This window comes from Linepithema humile, chromosome 8 (assembly GCF_040581485.1).
Source record: "Linepithema humile isolate Giens D197 chromosome 8, Lhum_UNIL_v1.0, whole genome shotgun sequence".
Taxonomy (NCBI): Eukaryota; Metazoa; Arthropoda; class Insecta; order Hymenoptera; family Formicidae; genus Linepithema; species Linepithema humile.
Window position 1 is genome coordinate 2,499,747 of NC_090135.1, and position 18,696 is coordinate 2,518,442.

At 39.5% G+C, this 18,696-nt stretch overlaps 1 protein-coding gene across 1 annotated transcript; it reads left to right on the forward strand.

Annotated features, from left to right (window-relative positions):
- The first annotated feature begins 2,058 nt into the window (after nt 1–2,058).
- LOC137001668 (uncharacterized) lies at nt 2,059–3,090 on the forward strand. The gene has a single exon (XM_067360773.1). The coding sequence runs from the start codon at nt 2,059–2,061 to the stop codon at nt 3,088–3,090; it is 1,032 nt and encodes a 343-aa protein (XP_067216874.1).
- The last annotated feature ends 15,606 nt before the right edge of the window (nt 3,091–18,696 follow it).

An 18,696-nucleotide genomic window follows, 5' to 3' on the forward strand; every position in this document is an offset into this window, starting at 1 on the left:
AGTTATGGCGATAAAAATAAGCTTTTATAATATTAAAGAACATTATATATATATAATGTATATTATTAATTTACTAATTTTTATTTTATAAATTAACTCAAAAATTACATTTTATAGATAAGCTTTAAGTATTAAATTCATATTAATGTTATATGTCGTTTTATGAAGTATTTGTAAATGTGTCAAAAAAGGTAAAAATTCTCATGCGTCGCGATCAACATGCAGTTAACAGCGCAATTAGCCGAATAAGCTGACAATAAAGCGTTTTTTCGTTTCTCGGAAATGAAGTCTCACGCATTTTTCGATTACTTTCGTCACAAAACTTTCTTACTGATTATGAGTTTTTTAATACTTTAATGTGAAATATTTTCACAATAATTCTATCTATTTTCTATCTATCTATCAATCTGTCTATCATTTATTTTGTTAAATAATTATTAATTATGGAAGTGGTCTTCCACACTACCTATGAGGTGCCACTAATAGCGCGTTAGGTTTTTTAACGTGGACCTTCGCCTGTAGCCCTATTATACCACATTTTACTATTAAATACTACTAATATATATACATCTATTATTTATAGATGTAGTCTGACATACCCCAAATAACACAAACACATTCTATAAACAATCTATAAATATTTGTTACAAATATTAGAATATTCTTTTAATGTATTAAAAGATGTTCTTTAAATCTTCATAGAACGTTCTAATGAGACCAATTTTAATATTCTAGATAGGTTGAAAAAATATTCTTTATTGTATTCCAGGAATATTCAGAGAAGATGTTTAATACCATGTAAAGAACATTCACTGAATATTCTACTAAATTATTTTTAGTATTCTAAATATTTATGCAAATATATTGATATAAAGAAAAAATTTAATCAACATTGATTACTATTATATAGTATACAAGGTGTTTTATTTTAATCTAGCAAGGCGAATATTTCAAACGCTGTTGAGTTTAGAGAAAAATGTTTCAGACAAAAGTTGTAGAGTTTGGAGGGGCACACAAGATGGTGGGCTTGAGTTTTTGATGAAGGTAAAATTGAAGGTCATATGAAGGTCAACTTTGTTTTTTTAAATGAAATGTAGTATTTTCCATTGCATATTCTGAAAGAACATAAAATTCTGCATTAAAATTGTCTGACGCGTTTTTTATGAAAATTCATAATTTTTGAGGAAATTTAGCAAATTTAGCAACCCCGAAAGTGAGAGGCAAGGGGACTCACGTAAATCAAGCACCCCGATAGAATCAGATTTTCGTCACGTCCACGCCGTTGATTCCGGGTAACTCTAAGAACGAGAAATGTTCATGAACATGTACAAATTGATGCATGATTCTCTTTACGAAAAACAAACATTTTTTCTTTAATTGCTAAATGTCCTCAAAAATTATGGATTTTTATGAAAAACGTGTCAGACAATTTTAATGCAAAATTTTATGTTCTTTTAGAATATCTAATAAAAAATACTACATTTTATTTAAAAACACAAAGTTGACCTTTATATGACCTTCAATTTTACTGTCATCAAAAACTCAAGCCCACCATCTTGTGTCCCCCTCTAAACCCTACAACTGTTGTCTGAAACATTTTTCTCTAAACTCAACAGCGTTTGAAATATTTGCCTGGCTAGATTAAAATGAAACACCCTGTATATAAGGCGATGCCTAATATTCTGTTGGCTACTGCGTGGATCGACCTTCACACTTCTGAAGGCCGATGCTTTAAAGTTCGTGCGATGTTAGATCAGGGATCAACATTCAGCTTCGTGTCTTTGTGAGTCCCTTTGTCAAGCGCTGCGTACAAAGCGTTAGCGAGCCGATCTACAGATCAAGTGTTTCGGTAAACGGTTTACGGGTTCGGCAAAATCACGCGTACCCTTGACTTTAACGCCGTGCGCGCTGTCTAAACCTGCGTTTCCCGTGACAGCCTACGTCTTTCAACGCATTACTTCTTACGCTGCATCGCGAATTCAGTCTGTCGAGTCGTGGCTTCATCTGCGAGGATTGTCTCTTGCCGATCCTGATCCTTCTAGTCATCACCGCATTCATATGTTGATCGGTGCCGACATTTATGGTTCTCTCTTGAAGAACGATGTGCGTCAAGGTCCGCACAGTACGCCGACCGCACAATCAACCGTTCTCGGTTGGATCCTGTCCGGTCCTACCGGGAATCGAGAATTAGCTTCTGAAGAAGCTTCTGTATTAAATTGCGTTCTTACGCAAGATGTTAACTCGTTGCTCCAGAGATTCTGGGAGGATGAGGAGATCTCTCTGTCGCCCCCTCTCATCGAGGAGGAAGAGAGATGCGAACATCATTTCGATGACACTCATAGTCGCTCCCAAGATGGACGATATGTAGTTAGATTACCATTTAAATATACTCCGCCGATCGATATCGGAGACTCATTGTCTATTGCTCTTTCGTGTTACAATAAACTTGAAAAAAGACTGCAATCTCGTGCCGAGATTCGTTCTCAATATCGCGATTTTCTCGGTGAATATCGCTCTCTCGGGCACATATCTGTTGCTAGCACGGACAGGACCGATTTTATTCCGGTTTACATACCGCATCATCCTGTCTTACACGAAGCTAGCTGCACTACTAAATTAAGAGTCGTGTTCAATGCATCGTGCAAAACACGAAACGGCTCTTCATTGAACGATCATTTGTTGATCGGACCGAAATTACAACAGGATCTTCCTGCTGTCCTGTTACGATGGCGCCAGTGGTGCTACGTTTACACGGCGGACATCGCAAAGATGTTCCGTCAAATACAAATACATCCGCTCGATGCGGACTTTCAGCGCATTCTTTGGCGTCCGTCGGATGACTCGTCAACCCTACACTTTCGACTTCTTACCGTTACGTACGGTCTCGCGCCGGCTCCGTACCTAGCAATGCGCGTTTTGAAGCAGCTTGCTTTTGACGAAGGTAATGCAGACCCGTCTGCAGTTTCAATTCTTCAAGATTCCATTTACGTGGATGACGCGTTGTTTGGGGCTGACGACGTCAGATCCCTCGCCAATGCTCGTTCTCAGCTCGTCGAGCTTATGAAAAAAAGGGGGATTTCAGCTTCGTAAGTGGGCGTCTAATTCAAGCGATCTTCTTCGAGATCTCTCGGCTGACCAACCCGAGGTGACCGACCATCTCATACTAAAAGACGAGTCTCTTAAAGTTCTCGGTCTTTCGTGACTTCCTCTCGAAGACGCCTTCAGATTCATTGTTAATTTTGCTGCTCCGGACACGCCCTCAAAACGTTCAATCCTGTCGTTTGTTGCTAGACTGTACGACCCACTTGGTTGGGCCGCGCCTGTCGTCATTGTTGCAAAAATATTGCTGCAGGAACTGTGGCTTCTCCGTTGCGATTGGGATGCACCTCTTCCCGACACGTTACTCCAGCGCTGGAGCGACTACGTCGCGGAACTAGAAAGCTTGAATGAGATCCGGATACCGCGATGGACTGGTCAACATCCATCTGATCTGGCCTACGAAATACACGGGTTTGCGGACGCTTCTAGTCGCGCTTACGCCGCTGTTGTATATCTTCGAGTTTTTCACTCAATGTCAAGCTTTCAAATCAGCTTTACTCGTTGCAAAAACCAAAGTTACTCCCGTCAAGACGGTTAGCATTCCGCGACTAGAACTCAACGCCGTCGTACTTCTAAGTCGACTCATCAAGTGGACTCTTGGTTCCCTGCGAATACCGTCAACGCCTGTCTACGGCTGGACAGATTCCTCAATCACTTTGGTGTGGGTGCGCCAACATGCCTCAAACTGGACCACCTACGTGGCCAATCGAGTGTCTGAGATTCAAAGTAACTTGCCTGCGGGGCGCTGGAATCACGTACCGTCGAAAGACAATCCAGATTGCGCTTCGCATGGGTTATCGGCCTCCGAGTTACTTTCTCATCCGTTGTGGTGGACGGGGCCCTCGTGGCTTCGTCAACCTTTAACATCATGGCCGATCCATGATGTTTCCAGTTCAGTTGGACCTGACGTTGCGCAAATTGTACTAGCAGAGACCCACAAGTTAGTCGCCCTTCACGTGGAAGGCAATGACGAGTGGGATTTACCATAGATGTTCCAGTTGGAACAAATTAATTCGTGTTACTGCGTACGTACACAGATTCGTCGTGCGTTCGAGACAAAAGGAAGAAGCTCGGTCCTTCCTCTTTGTAATGTTAAACTCCGACGAGTTTCTTAAAGCCGAACTATTCTGGCTTCAATACGTTCAGCAAAGATCATTCGCTTCTGAACTGAAGTCACTGAAAAAGGGTTCTTCAGTATCTCAATCAAGCCCGTTGAAAGCACTAAGCCCATTCATTGGGGAAGATTTTTTACTCCGTTTTGGCGGGCGGTTAAAGAATTCAGCGCTTGGTTACGATGAACAGCATCCAATCATTCTGCCGCGAGGTCCAGTCTCCGCATTGCTCATTGACAGAATTCATAAGGATACGCTTCATGGGGGCGTACAACTGGTGCTTCGCATGCTGCGCCAATGTTATTGGCTACTGGGTGGCCGTAGCGCCGTAAAGAGCCACATACGCCAATGCGTACTCTGTGCTCGTCACTCGGCACGACTCTCATCTCAGCTCATGGAGAACCTTTCCTCCTCTCAGGTCAATCCATCTCCTCCTTTCTCGCATACCGGAGTGGACTATGCAGGTCCCTTTCTCGTTACTCCCTTCGTCGGTCGAGGACACAAGGCGCGCAAGTCATACATCGCGTTGTTCATCTGTCTAGTTACCAAAGCCATTCACCTTGAGCTTGTTGAGGATTATTCCATGGCTGGTTTTCTTGTCGCCTTTAAAAGGTTCTGCAGCAGAAGGAGATTGCCGAAGAGGCTGTATAGCGACAATGGAACAAACTTTCGTGGAGCTGATCATGAGTTAAAGCGCCATTTCGACGCTCTTGTCAAGGAGCCTGCACTCCGAGATGTCCTCATCAAGGACGGAGTTGACTGGCATTTCATATCAGCCGCCGCGTCTCATCTGCGGTCTTTGGGAAGCTGGCGTTAAAAGCTTCAAAACGCATCTACGTAGAATCGCGGGAGCACGTACTCTCTCCCAGACTGAATTCGCGACGCTTCTCTGTCTGATCGAAGCGTGCTTAAACTCGCGTCCAATCGCGGCTCTAAGCGATGACTCGAGCGACTTGTCCGCGCTTACGCCGGGCCATTTTTTGATAAGCCGACCGCTCGTTGCGATTCCGGAGGAATCAGTACTTGCGCTAGATTCGAGTAGATTATCAAGATGGCAACTCGTACGTGCCATGCAAGAGCAAATCTGGCGTGCGTGGTCGCAAGATTATTTGCACTCTCTTCAACAGAAAGGCAAGTGGACGAAATCTACGCCTAATGTTCAGATCGGTGAATTTGTGCTCATCAAGAGCCCATTGCTCCTTCCGAGCAAATGGGAGTTCACTAGAATCCAACAGACTCATCCTAGAGCTGACGGATTCGTGCGAGTTGTTACGATTCGGACAGCGCGTTCGACCTTTAAGCGACTGATCACTCAACTCTGTCGGCTGCCTGTAAAGCACGAGGAGTGATTCGGCTGTTTCGTAGTTATAAGTCATTGTTAGTTCTAAGTATCACTCTAAGTTAATTCTAAATATCGCCGTATCGATCAAGTATTGGCACGTTTTCTGCTCTCATTAAGTTGAGAAAATTTTGCATCCGTTCTGCATGCGAGGCGGGCGGTATGTTTAGGATTACTAATAAGAAAGCGAGAATTCGTTCGTTCGAAGCTTCGAGAATCGTTGGCCTTTATTTCGCCGCTGTTTGTTTATTCCGAGCGAAGCGGCCTTCAAGCGGTTAGTTCGCGTCCGTATAAGAAATCGCCGAAAAACAAGTTGTCGTATTTTTCTAACGCCTAATGCGATTGGCAGCTTGTTACCAAGCTCGCGGTATCGATCGCTGATAGGCAGCTTTTCGGCGGCTAGCGTCGACTACGTGCCGGTAGCTGCATGCACAGCCAGAGTCCGAGATGAGAGAGCGGCGAGCACGGACGTGCAATGCGAGTGTAACGCGAAAAAGAACTTGTAACGCGAGCGCGAATGAATTCGATGTAAAGACTGATCGCCGAGAGTGAATTTCAATAAAGAGTTGTGAAACCCACAAGGCGAATTAATCATTTCCTAGCGCGAACCGCGTAGCCGCGAATAAGCAATAATGAACCAGAACAAATAAATATTTTCTTTCTGCTACGGGAGAACGAAGGCTCTCGTACAATTGCGCATATTCTTTCCATGCAAAACGAGGTTCAACATGGGTTTACACCTTTGTTTGTGAACCTTGGTTAACCTTGTTAGGTTTACTTTGTTAGGTATAACCTAACCTAACAAGTGAGTAGGATTGTTATTTGTTTTACGCGGAGGAGAGGCTTCGCCCCGTAGGGGCGAAGTCCTCCGCCGCCTACGCGTGAAATTTCAAACAAAACGAGGTTCAACATGGGTTTACGAGTTTCTACACAAAGCGCAATAATGTCATGTGCGCAATGTGTATGTGTGCAATAATGTCTTGTGTGTAAACATACGTTTGTATTTTTTATTTTTAAATGTGCACAATAATATTATGTGTGCAATGTGTATGTGCGCAATAATGTCATGTGTACAATGTGTATGTGCGCAATAATGTCATGTATGCAATGTGAATGTGTGCAATAATGTTTTGTGTGCAAACGTACGTTTGTATTTTTAATTTTTAAATGTGCGCAATAATGCTTGTAGGCAATTGGGAATGTCGGCAATTGAAGCTGTCGGCAAAATGTTGTGGGCAAACGAAGCTGTTGGCAAATGGGAATGTAGGCAGTTGAACCCTTCTCAAAATAAGAAGTAAAAAATAAATTTATTTTTTTTAATTATTTATTTTTAATTATTACATACGTATGCACCATTAATAATTTTATACAATGTTAATAATATTATAATTATTGTTATAACTGGCACATGATACTGTTGTGCCCTTGGTGATAGGGCACGGTTCGGGATCTGCCAAGGAGGCCGGGAATCCGGAAATAATCCTTCTTTTCGTTTTTCTTAATAAAAACAATCTCCCATATATTTATTGGTTTCTTGTTTTATTACAAATTCTCTTACTTCTCGGTAATCTAGGTTCCGTCAGGAATCCTTGCCTTAGTGTAGTATCACGGAGCCCCAAGTTACTCTTATTCGCTTTTAGCGAATTGTTATAATTCGCGTTCTTCTAGATTTGTGGTCCCAACGGACATACGTCCGTTTCTTGTGACTGATAGTTTTCGACCCGCCGTCGTGATTGCACTTGATTGCAGTTTTAACGATCTAACTTGCTGACGAAATTCGATCGTTCGTCAGCATTTTCGCGTAAAAGTGAATTAGGTTTTAGTTTTTGCTGCGCGATTCATCCGGTGTCTCGCACGAGCCGGAAACTGAATATTAGATATCTTAATCTGATATGTAATAGATATCTTCTTATATTTTATTAATATATATATATTTTATTATTAATAATTGGTTGTGGTTCTTTGGACCTACAACACCCTCCCCCCCCCCACCGTTGAGAAAAGAAAACGAGAAGATACGAGTTTTCGTAACCTTAAGGCTCCATTTATTTATTCTAAAATGGTCTTCGCTCTTTCCATAGTTTTATTCCTAATATAATCGCAAGTATTATGGCAATTACAACAGCTATGCTACTTGTTGTCATAGGATAGACAAATGCTTGTTCTGCGAATGGATTTTTTAGATTGTCGTTAACATCTTTATTTATTTCCTCAAGTTTATTACTGAGGTCCATTAATTCTTTCGGATCTTGTATAATTTTTTGAATTTTAGTCCTTGCAATGAACTTTTCTTATTTTGTGTATTCTGATCTTTGCTAAATGTTAAATTAAAATTTGGTAAATAAGTTTGTATATTCGCGATTTGCTCAACGTTTTTTGTTTTTATTGTCATATCTATTGCAATTACCTTACAGTTTTCTTTTAACGTTATTTTTCCTGTTCGCTTAATTACTACAACAGTTTCTTTATTATTTTTACAATGTATATATATTTGTTGTTCCTTAAGTGTAGAGTACAACCATGTATTTGGTGTTCTTAATGCTATCCATAAAGTTTGATTACTCTTAATATAACGCTTATCGCAATTATCCGTATTTTTTGTTATGTGTGAGTACGTTTGTATTTCGCAAAGAGAATTTGTGTTTACAATATAAATAGGACTATAGGGTTTGCATAAATATGTATTGTGTACATTGATACATTTATTTAAGTTTTCTTTTGTTATAGTCATGTATGTCGGTCCGTCTGTACTTATCGCGATTATATGTTGATTTTTTTCAGTGAAAACGAAAATATTGTCATGGTCATGTATAGGTAAAGGAATTATTTTTATTATTTTGTATTTAGGAAACGTTATCAAAGGGAATTGTAGTATAGTATAAATATTTGTATTGTCATAGTATGCGCTTGTGGTAATTAATTTTTTGATGGTATTCCATTCTTCTATTTTAAGTCCAAAGGGAAATTGTGTTCCTTGAGGCAAATGAGGCGTCGCTTCTTTTAATTCAGAAATTATTTTTTCTATTGGTGTTATTTTTGGATTTAATATTCCGTTTTGTATTTGTGTCAGAAAGTCAATAATATCTTGAATATCTCGTTGTAGATCAGTTAGAATTGCATTTATTATTAGAAAGTATTCTAATATATCTTCTCGTTTAATTTCATCTGAGATTCGATTGTAAATATTTTTTGTAGCGTTTTTTAATAATTCGTTATTATGTTCTAGTGTATCTTCTAGCTTATTTATGTGTGTAAGCGTTGTGTTTAATATTTTTATTTGCGTTTTCGCGGCGTGTTGTGTTATTTATTCGTTATTCTTTATCAAATGTAATTGTTCATTAATATTTTTCTCGTCATCTGCGTCCATGGTTCCAAATAGAGTTTTAGCGATACTACCTATCCCGTTAATTAATCCGCGTCGTTTGTTGGTGTGTCAATAAGGTTTTTTATAAATGGTATTTATTTGTTTTATCGATTCCGTCAATTGATTAATGTTCTTTTTGATTATTAACTTCATGTTTCGGCTTGGTTGTTCTGTGGATTTATTATTAATTTCATTACAAATTTCATCCGTATCTTGTATTTTTTCCTTAATACGTTTAAATCTTATATTTATTGCCGTAATATCTAATTTTATTACTAGTTTCCATTTTGTTTCAATGAGATTCAGTTCTCCTATTTGTTTGTAATATAGCCCTGGTTCTTGTGAGAAGTATTCTATCTTGACTGGGGATATCGTTTCAGTTCTCACCTTGATTAGTTTATCCTCCAGTATAGCGTACCTGGAAGTTTTATGCTACGTGTTATATTATATCAGTAGTGTAGGGTGTTAAGATAATTTTTTATATGTGCGTGTTCTGCATTTCATCCTTTGAAAGGGTCTTGTGATTTGCGCGAGTGCTACTGAGCGTCAGTTCTTGTTAGATCGTGTCTAATGATGTATCCTTCTTTTAAAAATTTGATTATTGTTGTGCGGCCTACGACCGGCCGGCGAGTAGTAATTGTGCGTGAGCTAACCACGGCGGAGTTATTGGAGGACGTAGTTCCTGCTTACGTTCAGGGTTTGGTGAAGCGATATCATATTCGCTGCGAAAGATCGGCCCTTACCTTTGAACTTATCGGAAGGTTGCGTAGTGCGGTGTCGAGGCAGTTTCGACGATTTGATGGGCATTGTCGTCGTCGTGTGGGGTGTTTAGAGTGGCGACGTGCAATGTTGGCCATACTCGAGGCGACTTGCACCCTGAACAGGATTTTTTGGCTCCAGGAGGAGACCAGCGAGAATGAGGATTATCCTGATTCTCCATAATGTGGTAAGTGTGATTTAATTTTCAATAAAATGTTTAATGCGGTTTGCATGCAGAAGCATTGTTTTTCGCCCCTTTTTTATGATGTAGTTAACGCTTGATTTTTTCTCAATTACTATGTAAGGTCCTGTCCATAACGCGTCAAGTTTTTTCGAGCGTCCTTGTCTTAGTGTTTTATCGTATAATAATATTTTATCACCTGCTTTAAATGTGCTTACTTGAGTCTTTTTATCATAATAGTCTTTAGCTATAATCTTTTTCACCTTTAAATTTTCTTTTGCCACTTGGTGTGCGGCTCTTAATTTTTCTCTTAGTTCCGCGGCGTAATTATCGTACGTATAGCTAGTTTTCGGTGGATAGGTTAATGCTGTTGAAAGCGTTGCTTGATGTCCGTATATTAATTCGTACGGAGTATAGGCTGTCGCGGTGTGCGGTGTTGTATTATACGTGAACATCGCGTAAGGTATCCATTCATCCCAATCTGTTTGATCGGAGTTAATATAATGTCGTAAATATTCTGCTAACGTTCTATGTGATCGTTCGAGTGCTCCGTTACTTTCCGGATGGTATGCAGTTGTTTGTATTTTTTCTATTTTTAGCAATTTGCACACGTTTTTGAATATTTCGCTTACAAAGTTGGTACCTTGATCTGTTAAAATTTTTTCGTATTCCGTATTCCAATATTATCTTCGTCACGAATTCTTTAGCTATTGTGTTAGCTTCTTGATTAATAATTGGTATAGCTTTACTAAATTTAGTCAGATTATCTTGAAAAGTTAAGATGTATTTATTTCCGTTATCAGTAATCGTTAGTGGTCCTACTATATCAAGAGCGCATTTTTCAAAAGGTTTCTTTGGCGTATCAGCGATTATTAACGGTGCCTTTGTTCGTCGTGATAATTTATTTTTCTGGCATAGGCCACATTTGACTATGTAATTTTCGACATCTTTGGTTAGTCCCTTCCAATTATGTTTTAAGCGTATGCGATTGATTGTTCTTTCTTTTCCTTGATGCCCTCCTATAGGTGCATCGTGATACTCATATAATATTTGTTGTTTCTTTTCCTCTGTGTACCTTTTTATCTCTTTTTCGCTATCTCTCTCTTCTTTCTCTTCGTCACTCTTTTTCTCCTTGTCGATTATATGTATAGCGTGAGCGACGTTGCGACTTAGTGCGTCAGCATTTGTATTGTATTTTCCGGCTTTGTGTACGATTTCATAGTCGTACTCTTCCAATTTCAGTCTTCATCTAATTAGACGAGATCTTGGATTGGTCACGTTAAACAACCAAATTAGCGGTTTATGGTCGGTGACAATTTTAAATTTGGTCCCGTATAGGTACGGTCGAAAATATTTGACCGCCCACACAATCGCGAGTAATTCTTTTTCCGTCATGTTATAATTTTGTTCTGCACGAGAAAGAATTCTGCTAGCATAAGCTATTGGTCGGTCTTGTCCTATCATTCCTTGTGACAAGATACCTCCTATCGCGAAATCCGATGCGTCGGTAGTCAGTATAAATTCATCGTTGAAATTTGGGTACTGCAAGACGGGAGCGGTAATTAGTTTCTCTTTTAGATTGTCAAAATCTCCTTGCTGCTCTTGTGTCCACTCGAATTTTATTCCCTTTTTAACTAATTTTGTGAGTGGTTTGACTATTTTCGAAAAATTTTCGATAAACCGTCTATAATAGCCCGCCAGTCCTATGAATGATTGCACATCCTTGACTCGTTTTGGCGTAGGGAAATTCTTTACTGCCTGGATTTTTCCAGGGTCAGGCATAATTCCGTGTTCGGTAATTATGTGTCCTAAATATGCCACTTCTTTTCTAAGAAATTCACACTTGTCCGGCTGTAATTTCAGATTATTGTTGCGTATTTTTTGTAATACTTCTAATAGTCGCCGGTTGTGGTCTTCTAAACTAGCGCCGTATATCACGATGTCGTCTAAATAGACCAGACACCGTATTTCTTGTATGCCCGCCAGAATAGTATTCATTAATCTTTGAAACGTTGCCGGGGCATTCTTTAGCCTGAACGGCATCCGATTAAATTCATAATGCCCGTAGGGCGTTGAAAAAGCCGTTTTTTGCTTATCTCTGTCTGCCATGGGTATTTGATGATAGCCCGATGCCAGATCTAACGTTGTAAAATATTTCGAATTCCCTAGTTGGTCCAAAATATCTGTTATATTTGGCAGTGGAAAAGAGTCTCCGACTGTTAGGTCGTTTAATTTTCGGAAATCGACCACGACTCGCATTTTAGGTTTTCCCGAAACGTCTGTTTTCTTCGGTACCACCAAAAGTGGTGCGTTCCATTGACTCGAGCTTGGACGTACGATATCGTTTCTTAACATTTCCTGTACCTGTCTATTCACTTCGGCCTTATGCTTCTCCGGTAATCTATACGGTCGCGTATTCGCGGGTGCCGTACCAGCTCGAGTTACGATCTCGTGTTGCAGTGCCTCGGTGCTGGTCAGGGGTTCTCCGTCCAAATGGAATACATCATCGAAATCTTCGCAGATTTTAAGTAGGGTTTTTTGTTCTTCGTTATTTAAGTGATCGAAACGAAGCGCCTCTTTAATTCGATGCATGCGTGACAAGGGAATTTCCTTCGGTATATAAGTCTGAGTTATTAATATCTCGGCATTTTCTTCTGTCTTTACTTCTTCAATTTCTACTACTGGAGCTTGCATTTCTATTTTAGTTTCGGTAGTATTTATTATGCTAATCGGGCAACTATTATTTTTTGGCTCGACTAGGCAATTTCCGATAAATATTCCTGGTCTAGTTTCCACTGCTTGGATTATTCCTGCTGTGTTTTTTTTAGTTATGGCTGTTATAATAGTTTCGCTTCTAGCTTCTAAAGTAAATTTTTTGCATGGAAAAAGCGTAAATAAATTTTTATCGATGCGTAGTTTTTTAATAGTATAGTCCCAAGATGCTTGATATTTTTGTAGGAAGTCGGCTCCGAGAATTCTGTCATATTCGATAGGAAAGTCGTCTTTTATCACGGTTAGTTCATGTTTAACATCTCTTGTTTTTAACGGAATAGTTGCTTGCATTACGCCTATAGTATCCGCTTTGTGCCCTGTTGCGCCAATGATTGTTATCTTTTTATCGTATATTATGGTTTCATCTTTCAATTTATTCAATTTTATTAGACTCATGGTAGCTCCTGTGTCGATCAACATATTTATTTTATCGTCTATCACTTCATTCATGGGTAGTGAAATCAGATCGAGCTCAGTGTGTGCATGATTTATCAGCTGTTAGTACCTTATGCTCTCGTACTGTCTTAGCTGTTGCTTTAATTGTTTTCCTTTCTGCATCGTCGTTCTCAGTCTCGCGATGTTTATTAGTTTTATTTATGAGATTTTGCATGTTTGATTCTTCATTTATTTTCTTATTTTTAGTATATTCCGGTTTTCCGTTTAATATCCAACATTCGGTACGGTTATGTCCGGATTTCTTGCAATAATTACAATGTTTATCCAGCGTATTAAATCTTGATCCGCTCGGTTCAGGCAAAGTGAATTGATTACCGTAGCGGCTTGTTCGGCAATCGCGACCGTAATGTCCTTGCTTGCCGCATTTATGGCATTGAATTGCCTTAGGATTATTAAAACTTTTATTCGCGTTGTACGCGGAATCACGTGGTCTCTTTAATTTTTCCTCTGCTTTGGCTCCTTCGATGGCTTCTTGCAGGGTTGCATATTGTTGCGCGCGTATTATCATTCGTATATCCTCGCGCAGTCCGTACACAAAGTTTTGTAGCGCTTGCTGTTTAACTGTATCTAATATAGTGCGTTTATCTTGCGGTGTCTTTCCTGGACTGTCTGTTAGAGATTCGTATAGCTGCATCGCTAAATGGTCTGCTCGAGCCCCATATTCTACTGCACTTTCTCCGGGTCGTTGTTTCAAATGATTAAATTCAATTTGAATCGATGCAGGATTTTTCTTAGGGTAGTAAAAGCTTTCCAGTTCGTTTTTTAACTGTTCAAACGATCTGATATCTTTGATCTCAAAATTCATTAACGCTCTGCCTTGCAGTTTAGTCGACATTATGACGTCGAGTAGCTCGTCTTCGAACTCGGGCTTTACATACTTCATTGCACATGTACAAGCGCTTAGAAATGATTTTAAGTTCGTTCGTGACGTACCGTCAAAAATAGGTATTAAATTTATCGCGTTTTTTGATGTCATGTAGCGTTGTGCGTCAGTGGATTGTCTGTTTCGTATGTCTTCAGTAGTTCGACCGTACGAAATGTCGGTTTCGCGTTCTTGTCGCGGATTTCATTCGTGATGATGCGCATGAAGATACTCAAATATTGTCGCGATCTGTTCGCGCATTTCGTGCACTGTTTCTTCTAGTGCTGAAATCTGATTTTTATTTTTTGGGCGTGTTCCCGTTCGAAGTCCGCTGGCTTCGTTTTCTCTTGTATTTTGCTCCATTAACGCGGATATTTCGTTTTCTATTTCTATGTCTGCCTCACTTTTCCTTCTTTGAGACATTTTTTCGTTTCTTCTTTCACGGATTTCGTCCGGATCAAATATGCTACTATCGTATGATGTTAGCTCAAACTCGCTGTAATCTGACACGCGGTTTGGTGTTTTACTAATGTAAGGTCTAGTCTTTTTAGTTTTTACTTCTATCACGGTATCGTTAAGAGCGGGAATTAAACTCGAATCGATATCTTCGAAAGTGTAATCTCGTTTAGTTTCTACGTTTGCATCTAATTCGTCGTCGGTATCACCGTCCGAGTTTGTGTATTGTAATGTACGGCGTACGTTATCGCTTATGTCGCGAGTTGCGTCTTCGATAATGCGTATCGGGTTTAACGCTGTGCGGATTGCGTGTCGCGCTTGGTTGCTTAATAGCCACGACCTATTTCGTATGGGACCGGGGTCGCTTTCGCTTTTGTACATTCACGCGTTTTTTATATTTTATATAATGGTTCGGACTTACAGTAGTAGTAGTATGATCGCTCGCATGTTGCCTCGTCCTTAGTTGCGGTTTGCTGTCCGGCTGTAGATCGTAGGCTGTAGGTGTAGGTCACTCGGCTGCTTTCTGCGGCTGGCTCCTATTTCGCTGACTCCGCTCGGCACTGCTTGGCTCTGGATAGTCTGCTGTTGCGCTGCTACTCTGCTTACCGTTGCGTTGGTCGGGGTCTTCTCGTTTCAATAATCTCCGTATTGAAACTTGTCCGCCGACTATTTTGCACTCAATTTTCGGCTGCTTACTGCTGCGTTGGTCGGGGTCTTCTCGTTTCAATAATCTCCGTATTGAAACTTGTCCGCCGACTAATTTTCACTCACTTAAATTTTTTTTTTTTGTTTCAGGCTCTAGACGTTCCGGGTTCCTGGTCCCGAAGGAGAGGCAGATCCCACCGCTGCCACCAGAATTTTGTTGTGCCCTTGGTAATAGGGCACGGTTCGGGATCTGCCAAGGAGTTAGGCCGGGAATCCGGAAATAATCCTTCTTTTCGTTTTTCTTAATAAAAACAATCTCCCATATATTTATTGGTTTCTTGTTTTATTACAAATTCTCTTACTTCTCGGTAATCTAGGTTCCGTCAGGAATCCTTGCCTTAGTGTAGTATCACGGAGCCCCAAGTTACTCTTATTCGCTTTTAGCGAATTGTTATAATTCGCGTTCTTCTAGATTTGTGGTCCCAACGGACATACGTCCGTTTCTTGTGACTGATAGTTTTCGACCCGCCGTCGTGATCTCGCGACGGCGATTTTATATGCGCGAAACTGCACTTGATTGCAGTTTTAACGATCTAACTTGCTGACGAAATTCGATCGTTCGTCAGCATTTTCGCGTAAAAGTGAATTAGGTTTTAGTTTTCGCTGCGCGATTCATCCGGTGTCTCGCATGAGCCGAAAACTGAATATTAGATATCTTAATCTGATATGTAATAGATATCTTCTTATATTTTATTAATATATATATATTTTATTATTAATAATTGGTTGTGGTTCTTTGGACCCACAACAATACATATATTTTTGTATTATATGTATACTATATATATTACTTATATATTTGTTTAATATACTTGTTTTAATATCAAATTAACATAACGCTATTGAAACTATATTAATACTACTGATATACGTATATAATAAATAATACGTACATAATAAAATCTAAAAAGAAATCTTAGAAAGAAATTAACTCAAATTAACTCAAACTATTTAATATTGCAAATTCAATTTTCATGAACTTAATTTTTTAATTTTTAACTTAACGCAAATAGATATCTTTGCATGTATACATTTGCATTTTTTTAAACCATATTATTACATATACCTAACATACATATGCATAAAGAGAGAGAGAGAGAGAGAGAGAGAGAGAGGGAGAGGGAGAGGGAGAGGGATTGATTGATTGATTGATTGATCTTTATTAACTTTCTCAGCTATTTGATAATAATACATACGATTTGTATAATACAAGTTTAATTTACATTACTTATAATGTATTCTTTTAACATTCTCTTAAACGTTATCATTCCTACACATTGTTTAATTTCAGCTGGTAGGGCGTTATACATTTTTGCTCCATCGTAAAACATACTCTTTTATGCATTTTTTGTTCTACGGAATTTTATTGTAATATTCCCTGCCTGTCGTGTTTGTCTTTCATTCCTATTTCCTATTATTTCTAATTCATTTCTTAATTGTTCCGGTAGCATATTTTTTAAAATCTTAAAAATAAATATACATATATTATAATATAGCCTCTGCCTTATGGACAGAAATTGCAACGCTTGCAGCATACGTTCGACTTTGGTATATCTGTCACATTGTAATATGACTCTCATGGCCCGATTTTGCGCTTTCTGCATTTTACTGAGCTGTATGCCTCCCATATCAATTAATAGCGTCGCACAATATTCAAAGTGAGGCGCCACTATTGTTTTATATATTATGCATCTAGCATATATCAATATATGATTACCTATTCTATTTAAAAAACTTGTCTTTTTTCCTATCTTCTTTAACACATAATCACAATGATCTTTAAATTGCAATCTATCATCAATAATTATGCCTAGATATTTGATGGGATATGTGGAGGTGGAATAGAAAATCACAGAATTTGCCACAATAAAATGCAAGAGACAATATTTATAAAAACGAGCGCTACAATAGTCGGTGTCTAATAATAATGAGTTCAGTAAGCGATCGAGAAAATTCCATCCAATAGCGAATAGCACCCAATCATAAGAATGAAGAACTGACTTAAGCGCCATCTATCCCAACACCCCTTCTCGCGTTGACAGTTCGAAATTATCTGATCCCCAATTGATCAGCTAGTTCCTGGAAGCGTTCCTTTGCTAACGGCTTCGTTAGTATATCAGCGATCATTGCTTCCGTTGGACAGTAGCATACATCTATGATCTTCTGCTCCCTCAATTCTCGGATTTGGTGGTGACAAATATCTATATGTTTGGTCCGTGCCCCACATTGATCCGAGTTGACGGATATATCCCGAGAACGGATATATCCCTGGTTGTCTTCATTGATTTTTGTAGGATCTTTTTCTGGAACATTCATGTCTTTCAATAATTGTCTAAACCACAGTAATTCCTTACTTGCGTATGATGCCGCGACATATTCGGCTTCCGTTGACGAAATAGCTACCGATGTTTGTTTACGGCTTGACCAAGCCACCGTTCCTTCTCCTAGACGAAAAACGTACCCGCTAGTCGACTTCCGGTCAGTTTTGTCTCCGGCCCAATCGGCGTCCACGAAACATTCCAGTTTCGTCGTACCTGTTGAAGACAACTGTAAATTTTTATTTATTGTGGATGCTAGATATCGCATCACTCGTTTGACGGCTTCCCAGTCTCGTTTCGTAGGTTTCTCCACTTGGCGACATAGAATATTCACAGCCGCGGCAATGTCCGGTCTGGACACCGTGGCAATATACAATAATGATCCGATGGCTTTTCTGTATTTATTATTATTCGGCAATTTCGTGCTTTCATCCAATCCAGAGTTTAGGAATCCAGTTTCCATCGGCGTGGCCACGGGTTTTGGCTCCAATAGGCCATATTCTTTCAATATTTTGGCGATCTTCCCCTTCTGGTTCAATAAGAACGATCCATCCGCATTGCGTTTTATCTGCACTCCAAGATAATGATTAGCGTCTCCTAAATCCTTGATATCGAAGTACCCTTGAAGATCTCTGCTTACTTTTTCAGTCACCTTCGTAGATGTACCGGCTACCAGTAGATTATCAACATAAAGCAGTAAGTAAGTCGTATTTCCGTCTTCTTCTTTTCTGGTATACAAGCAATGTTCTGCCTTTCCTGGTTTGAAACCGATCTGCGCTAGTGCTTCCGTAGCCCTTTTGTTCCAAGCTCGTGCTGATTGCTTTAGACCATAAAGGCTCTTTCGCAGTCTCAGGACTTTAGATTCTTGTCCACTCTTTCGAAAACCTAGTGGCTGCTCTAAAAAAATCTTTTCAAGCTCTCTATTTAAATACGCGCTTTTCACGTCTAAATGACGCACGTGTAATCTCCTTTGAGCTGCTATACACAGCAAGATACGGATAGTTTCGTGTTTAACTACAGGTGCGAATGTTTCATCGTAGTCTTCTCCGTATGCTTGAGAAAATCCTATAGCCACTAGTCAAGCCTTGTATGCGTAAACTCGACCTTCACCGTCCAATTTGACTTTAAAAACCCACTTACAGGTGGTTACCTTCTTCCCTGGTGGAAGGTCAGTCAGCTCCCATACTTGATGATCATTCAGTGATTTCATCTCTTCTTTAGCGGCCTTGATCCACCGTTCTCGTTCCTGTAACGGTAGTTCTAACATCTTATG